The 8,609-nt window shown below is 36.4% G+C and overlaps 1 protein-coding gene across 4 annotated transcripts in view; it reads left to right on the top strand.

Annotated features, from left to right (window-relative positions):
* LOC106874041 (1-phosphatidylinositol 4,5-bisphosphate phosphodiesterase gamma-1) overlaps window positions 1-8,609 on the top strand; it is a 145,441-nt gene that overhangs the window by 90,910 nt on the left and 45,922 nt on the right. For all 4 annotated transcript variants that reach the window (XM_052974028.1, XM_052974029.1, XM_052974027.1 and 1 more), the window contains exons 8-15: window positions 718-766; window positions 2,697-2,798; window positions 4,240-4,355; window positions 4,727-4,812; window positions 5,307-5,427; window positions 6,461-6,546; window positions 6,698-6,780; window positions 7,238-7,289. In XM_052974028.1, coding sequence (XP_052829988.1) covers window positions 718-766; window positions 2,697-2,798; window positions 4,240-4,355; window positions 4,727-4,812; window positions 5,307-5,427; window positions 6,461-6,546; window positions 6,698-6,780; window positions 7,238-7,289 — 695 coding nt within the window. The remainder of the gene's footprint in view (window positions 1-717; window positions 767-2,696; window positions 2,799-4,239; window positions 4,356-4,726; window positions 4,813-5,306; window positions 5,428-6,460; window positions 6,547-6,697; window positions 6,781-7,237; window positions 7,290-8,609) is intronic.

The raw sequence follows: 8,609 nt of genomic DNA, 5'->3' as shown, positions 1-8,609 counted from the left end.
GGGGGGACAAACACAGACACACAAACATATATACACACATGGGCTTCTGTCAGTTTCCGTCTACCAAATCCACTCACAAGGCTTTGGTCGGCCTGAGGGTATAGTAGAAGACACTTGCCCAAGGTGCCACACAGTGGGACTGAACCCAGAACCATGTGGTTGGTAAGCCAGCTACTTACCACTCAGTCACTTCTGCACATCAGACACATATATATAAATCAAAAGCAGATCAAGATTGAAATGAAAAAGGAAATTGTAGTTGTGGCTGATGTCAGTGCCGCCTGACTGGCTCCTGTGCTGGTGGCATGTAAAAAGCAGCATCAAAACATGGTCGATACCAGTGCCACCTGACTGGCTCTCGTGCCAGTGGAACATAAAAAGCACCCACTACACTCTGAAAGTGGTTAGGAAAGGCATCTAGCTGTTGAAACCATGCCAGATCAGATTGGAGCCTGGTACAGCCTACTGGCTTGCCATTCCCCAGTCAAACCGTTCAACCCATGCCAGCATGGAAAATAGACATTAAACAATGATTTTATGTATATACATATATATATATATATACATATACATATATATATACATATATATATCTATATATATATATATACACATATACATATACATATACACACACACACACGCACGCAATGATGCTCACACATACACACAATGTCTCACATTTACTTACTTTTGGCTTCTCTGTTCTTATTTCAGGACCATGTCACCTGAAAATTTTCAACTATTTTTGCTACAAGAACAAAGAGTAAGTATTTCTACAAAGGTTTCTATGAATAAAAAACAAAGAGAGTTGTCAGTTTTAAATGGATTAATTCTGTGTGCGTCTGATGCCATTCTTCTATTCTTTCATTCTTCTACTTGCTTCTGTCATTTGACTGCGGCCATGCTGGAGCACTGCCTTTAGTCGAACAAATCGACCCCTGGACTTACTCTTTGTAAGCCTAGCACTTATTCTATCAATCTCTTTTGCCGAACTGCTATGTTATGGGGACTTAAACACACCAACATCGGCTGTCAAACACACACACACACACACACACACACACACACACACACACACACACACACACAAATAAAAGAATGGTATTATTTCTAAAAACAATAACATTTGTGGCCGTGTGCATATAGCCTAGTATATATTTATGTATACTAGGGTACAACATGAGCACCTGCTTCGCTAAAAATACTTCTAAGCACCTGCTTCGCTAAAAATACTTCTAAGCCCCAGAAGAATCACTAAATTAAAGCTGGCATGATTGAAAACAAATTTTAATGAACAAGAATAGCATCTTACCTCCACCAAGGATGTAGAAGGAATGTCAGTTCATTTGATATCATGATTTTGAAGTTAGTGCCTAAGGTGCCCGATTCTCCTCAGTCAAATCGGCCAGGGACAGCTACTAGAATTCGCTACCATCATGCCTGTAAATTCGTTTGAGTGGTTGAACACCACTGAAACAAACGAACCATGTGAAATGATTCATAGATGTAAAAGAACGATATTATTTCTAAAAATAATGACATTAATGGCTGCGAGCATACAGCCGTATAGGCAAATTAATATTTATATAATATATTTATATATACTTGGGTACTACATGAGCACCAGCTTTGCTAAAAATAGAGGTCAAAATACTTCTAAGCCATGACGTTCTAAGAACTGGACGTCTTCTATCCCTCACTTCTATCTTGCCTCTTTTCAAAGAAAATATTTCTCCCAGCATTCACTATTTTCCTCTTATTCTCGTTTAACGACCCTCCATGTTTGTTTTCGTTCGGTTTCCTTGTATGTCCCCACTATCCTGGTTTTGTTCCCAAATTTGATCCTCCATATATCCCAAATTCTATTTTGGAATTTATGGGAGTAACTGTCTTCGAAGACTCATATTGTCATTGAATGCTCGAGATGAGGAGTAGATAGACAGCTGACAACTGATGAAGGGTCATTCTTTGTGTTACTTATCCTGTTCTCCATTTTTTCTCTCGTTTGCGTATTTAACTCGTTTGTTTTCGTACTTCATGTTGTTTACACAGTTGGTGACATCCTGTACCCATATATATATATATATATATATATATATATATATATATATACATACACATACACACACACACACACGACAGGCTTCTTTCAGTTTCCATCTACTTACCAAAATGAAATATGGTGACTTCTAGGTTTATTTTTGTTAACTAATTGATGCTAAATTGGTAGAATTGTTGGAACATCAGACAAAATACCTTGTGTTGTTCAATCCAGGTTGTTACATTCTGAATTCAAATCCCATTCAAGGAATTTTTATTGTTTTCCTTCTGGGGTTAATAAATAATCTACTAGTCAGGACTATTGGAATTGGAATGGCGAGTAGGATACCTTGAGGTCCTTTGCTTTCTAAATTCAGATCCCTCCATGGCCTTCTTGGATGGTTGATTTAATCTCTTGATTAGCAAACAGAAGTTCCTGGTCTTTGGGTAACTTTAGCAAAGCATTCTAGCCAGGTTGTTGGGTTGAAGACAACTTTGTTCCTTCTGGCATTGTTGCAGGCCCCCACAAAGAGTGTTCAATACTGACCTTTCCTCCAGACTAAGTTTAGTGTAAAAATACATATTAACTTTTGATTGATTTTATTTTCGTTTCAACTTTTTAAAAAAACTTTATTTTTTAAACTTATTTTCAGGATTCAAGTGCCAATGATATCAATGTTGTGAAAGACATCATGAAAACTCACCTGGACGATGCAGTGAGAGCAGCTGCTGAGCCTTATTTTACTGAACAAGAGGTTAGTTGTGGAGTTTGCATGTAGAAATGCACAACACTGTGGTGACATAGCCAGGCATAAAGAAACAAAACATAAACAACATTGATGCACACACACAATGAGATCTCAAGGTGCCAACCATACAGTGGGGATCAAACATGGAACCACATAATTGTAAAATAAACTTCATGTCCACATATTGAAACCTTATATATATATATATATATCAGGTCGTCCCATAAGTTCTGTCCAATTTTACCTTTTTTAAAATTGAATGAAATTTAATAGTATTTTAGAATGTCTAATGGAATTAAAAATTATTTTTATGCATTTGTGTACATATAAACTAATTAAATATTATTTTACAGAATGATAGAATTAAAATTTCTTTGATTAAAACCCTTTCTAACATGGAAGTATCCAAATAATATTTGAGGTACATAATGCTTTATGAGTACAAAAAAGGAAACTCTGCAGCCGAAGCGACTCAAAACATACACTCCTTTTATGGGAAAGAATGCTTGAATGAAAGAACTTGCAGAAGATGGTTTGCAAATTTCAGAAGTGGAGATTTCAGCTTTGAAGATAAAGATCGAACAGGACGTCCAGTTGAATTTGGTGATAAGCTCCTTGAGGCATTACTTGATGAAAATCCTGCATTATCAGTTGAAGAATTGGCAATAAAGCTTAGTTCAAACCATACAACTGTTCATTGTCATCTTCAACAACTTGGAAAGGTTCCTAAACTTGGAAAATGGGTGCCTCATGAATTGTCTGAAAGCAACTGCAAATCCCAAGTTGACATCTGCTCTTCTCTCCATTCTCGCAAACTCATTTCACCCTTTTTGGATAGTCTTGTGAGTGGTAATGAAAAATGGATCTTCTATCGAAATGTTAAACAGCGTAAACAGTGACTTGGAAAAAGGGAAAAAGCTCAACCACAACCAAGAAGGGAACTTCATGAGAAAAATGTTCTTCTGTCTATCTGGTGGGATTGCAAAGCAGTAATTCACTTTGAAATTGTTACCACTTAATGCAACAGTCAATGCTTAATTGTCAGCAATTAGATCATTTGAACCAAGCTTTGAAGAAGAAAAGACCCGCTTTAGTGAATTGAAAAGGAAAGATGTTTCATCAGGACAATGCGTGACCCCACACTGCAAAGATCACAGCACAGAAGATCAAAGAGCTTCTTTGAGAAAAAATTCCTCACCCACCTTATTCTTCCGACCTTGCTCCTTCAGACTACCATTCCTAGAGAATGTTTGTAAAGTGAAAACTCGTAAACAGAAAATAAAACTCTTAAAAACTCGTAAAGTGAGGTATTACTGTATATATATATATATATATATATCATATCATCATCATCATCGTTTAACATCCGCTTTCCATGCTAGCATGGGTTACACACACTTGCCACACTCGCATTTAATTTATTTTATTGTACTTGTTTTCTTTACAGTTTGAAGATTATTTATTTTCTAAACCAAATCAAGTTTGGGACACAAAATATGACAAAGTGACGCAAGACATGAACCACCCTTTGTCTCACTATTGGATTGCTTCTTCTCATAACACGTAAGTACACTTTGATGCTTCTCTTTGACGACTGCCTTTCTGTGCATTGATATATGCACTTCTCTACTTGTATACGAATGTGTTTGTTAAAAGCACCTCTGCTGGTGTCGTGCATAGAGCTCCCACTCTGGCGCCACATAAAAGGCTTCTGTGCTGGTGCCATGTAAAAAGCCCCCCCAGCTCCACCCTGTAAAGTGGTTAATGTTAGGAAGGGCATCTAGCCGTTGAAACCGAAGCAGACAATTGGAACTTGGTTCTTTTCTTACCCTTACCAATTCCAACCCATTGCAGCATAGAAAACAGATGTTAAATGATGATGATGATGGATTTAACTGTTGTTGATGCTAATGATGTTGTTGTTGTTGTTACAGTTATTTAACCGGTTGTCAATTAAGGAGTGATTCATCTGTGGAAGCCTATGCCCGGTGCTTGAGAATGGGTTGTCGGTGTATTGAATGTAAGTAATGTTATTCTGTATTAATCCTCTTATACCTTGTTGTTGTTTATCCCCAAATCCATTCTGATCAAGAAAAAAACCCTTTGACCACAGCTGTTCTGGCCATAACTAATTCCATGTTTTTTTCTTGTAGCTTCAGTGTATTGAGCACCACTTAACGCATTGAACTCCCTGTTTTAAAGCTGATAGTGTGGTTTCAGTGAGATTTGGCTGCTATTTCTAGCAAGTTAATTAACCATGTAGAAGTTCCTTTTTAGGATGGACTGAAAGAGTCTGACATGACTGATCTCATTAAATACAAACAGCATTTATTACAAACATTATTCAACTTCTCTCACAACTAATCTCCTACCATCATTTCACCCAGCTCCCTAACGCACCTTAGCTCAGTTCCCTACTGATGCTAGCCCTGCTCGCTTATTTGTATGTTGGTCTTGTTCCATACTGTATGTATTGAATGTTGAAGCTGATATTCGTTTTTCTTCATCTTCCAGTGGATTGTTGGGATGGCCCTGAAGGTTACCCACACATAACACATGGCCTTACATTAACCAGTAAAATAAAATTCCTTGATGTCCTCAAAACTATTGCTGAGCATGCCTGGGTGACAACAGAGTAAGTAACTTCACTTCTACCATTTACTAATCTGTCTTCAAGTTGTTACTGTTCTTCTTGTTGTTGGCAATGTGTTGTTTAGTCTTGAGTCTGACCTCATCAAAGGTATTTCTACTGTGACCATCCAGCATCATTTTCCAGATATCGTTCATTTAAGACTGGGTGTGATTTGAAGGAAACTCGGCTGTTTTTTCTAGCAGGTTGAGCAACCACATACAGATTCCCTTGTTGACTCAATGTTTGTCGTGTGTTTCTGGTTTATGAAATAAATATGGTGATGGCTGTCAGCTTTGTTGCTGTTTATTGTTGAGGGAGAAAAAGACATCTTTTGTTGCCAGGTGAAGGGATGAAATCTTCTGGTTGTTCCAATATAAGTTCCTTGTTGCAATTCTGGCCAAAATAGCAGAATGTGTTTTATCTCAATTGGATTTCCGATTTGAAACATCTGCAAAGAACATGGCCATGAGGACTAGCCCTTAGGCTAGTTGCAAAAGGGATTTCATGCTACAAAAATAGCTTCTCTGCAGTCACTAGTTGGAATGTATATATATATATATATATATATATATATATTAAATATATATTTTTTTAACCCAAAAATTTGGTAAAAAATATAGTATCTGTTAACTGTGAGTTTTCTGCTAAGATTGTTGAGTCTTTGAATATATATCATTTTATAATATTTTATAATATTTTATGATATGTATTAATCATTCTGGATGTTCTATCGAAATGTACATAGGTCTATTTATTTGTTATTATTGTTATTATTGTTATTGTTGTTGCAATAAAGTATTTTCAACAGATCAATTTTGAGCTCTATTTAAAGTTGATATATATATATGTATATGATGTATATACATACATACACATGTATAGGTATGTATGTATGTGTGTGTGTGTATATATATATATATATATATATACATGCATATATTATATATGTATACATTGTCAGTAAAGTTATTTCTGTTTATGTATTATTTTATTAACAGTATTATTATTTAAAAAATGTTTTTTTCTTCCATTTCAGTTACCCCCTGATTTTATCAATAGAGAATCACTGTACACTCCCACAACAACGGAAGATGGCAATGGCTTTCAAAGACATGTTCCGGGGTGGGTTATTTAAAGCTTTCTAAGCATCTTCGTCTATTTTTACTTGCCACCATGGATTTTTGCTTATTTCTCTCCAGTTTTAATATCTTTAGACACTATTTGATATTTTACTCTCTGTTTTTGGTTTTTTTTTTTTCGTTTTTTTTTCTAGATGACTTACTTGTTGATTTTATTGACAAAGATGAAACGCAATTACCCTCCCCTAATCAACTACGTAAAAAGATCCTTCTGAAGGTTTGTCAAAATTATTCGTTTCTTTCTTTGTGACAACAATTTCCTTTTAGACGTTTGCATTTACAGTTTTAAAAATATATCTGAGTCGGTGGGTGGGGGAGATAAAGAAAATATGTGTTGAGCTGTACAGTAAACCTCTGATGATAATTATAGATGACACCATACAGTGTATGTTTAAATAAACTTGGTCGTTATTAAGGATTTTGTTCTAATGAAAGGACTTAATAAGTATTTGCAGCCAACTTAGAAAATCGTCATCATCATCATCAATATTCGTGGAATTAATCTCTACTGTCCAACCCATCTCAGCATGGAAAACGGACGTTAAATGATGATGATGATGATGATGATGACTTGGCTATATTGTGTACTTTTATTTTCATGTAGCATGTGTTCTTTCTTCTAACCTTCTGCCAAACTCTATTTTCCAATTTTTTTCTTTTTTTTATATTTTTAGAACAAAAAATTGCAAAAAGGTGCAGAAGAATGTGTAGTTAATGCAGATGATAGTAAGTTGAAATTTTTCATATTCCTTTTAAAGAAATTCTTTCTGATTGTAAAGTGTATTTAGCCGTTATTTTAAATGTTGTTTCTCAGTAGCTTTTTATAGACTACGCTTGTGGTTCTCAACTAACATCCATGTAAGATTTTGTTGTTAAAATTTATAATACACAAAATATCTTAATATTTTTAATACATCTGTCTGGCTTCCATGCTAGTGGCCCGTAAATAGCACCATTATAGCGTAATCGTTACCAGCGTCGCCTTCTAGCACTTGTGCTGGTGGCACGTTTAGAAAATCATTTGAGCAAGGTCATTGCCAGTGCCGCTGGATTGGCTCCCATGCAGGTGGCACGTAAAAAACACTATTTTGAGTGTGGCCGTTGCCAGTACCGTGTGAATGGCCCTCGTGCCGGTGGCGTGTAAAAGCACCCACTACACTCTCGGAGTGGTTGGCGTTAGGAAGGGCATCTGACTGTAGAAACTCTGCCAGATCAGAAATCAGATTGGAGCCTGGTGCAGCCTTCTGGTTTGCCAGTCCTCAGTCAAATCGTCCAACCCATGCTAGCATGGAAAACAGATGTTAAACGATGATGATGATTATTTTTATACATAAAATGGGTGTGGAGGTTCAGGAGAGTCAAATACAAATCAAAGGGACCCCTAGGCAAATAATGGTTGAGAACCATTACACGTTATATGGTCCCTATAAAGTAGTATTTTAATTGTAAATTTTTTTTGTCAATAAAATGACTCTTTTAAATGTCCATTGCTGCTGGGAATAACAACCTGAAAAATCATTATTCCAACTAGAAATTGCAAGCCTCAGCACATTACTGGTGCTGGTAGTATTCTAACTCAACAGATTTTGTTGCCAGTGAGTGAATGCCTTCATGGACAAAAATCAAAAGCAGAGAGTTGTGAATTGCAATCTGCCTTGATAATTAATAATTAATAATATTGGATCTCACGGTGGAACAATAGTTTTTCTGTGACAGCAGTTTTACATTTGCCAGATTGCCATAGCTTGGTCGAAATAATGACTTCACTACTCTACGACCTTTCTAACCTCTTATAAGCCACCAAAAGCTAGAATTCAGATAACAAGACCACCAACGAAACCTATTGTTCTCAACAATATATCTATCCTTCTGGATAGTTTTAAAAACAAGAACCCCCAAGCAAAAATCAGTTAGTCATTTGGTGACGACTCGGTTAGTCACTTGGTGACGACTCGGTTAGTCACTTGGTGACGACTCGGTTAGTCACTTGGTGACGACTCGGTTAGTCACTTGGTGACGACTCGGTTAGTCACTTGGTGACGACTC

The sequence above is a fragment of the Octopus bimaculoides genome, chromosome 17 (assembly GCF_001194135.2).
Source record: "Octopus bimaculoides isolate UCB-OBI-ISO-001 chromosome 17, ASM119413v2, whole genome shotgun sequence".
Taxonomy (NCBI): Eukaryota; Metazoa; Mollusca; class Cephalopoda; order Octopoda; family Octopodidae; genus Octopus; species Octopus bimaculoides.
Note: the sequence above shows the minus strand (reverse complement) of the source record. Positions and strands in the feature narration are given on the sequence as shown.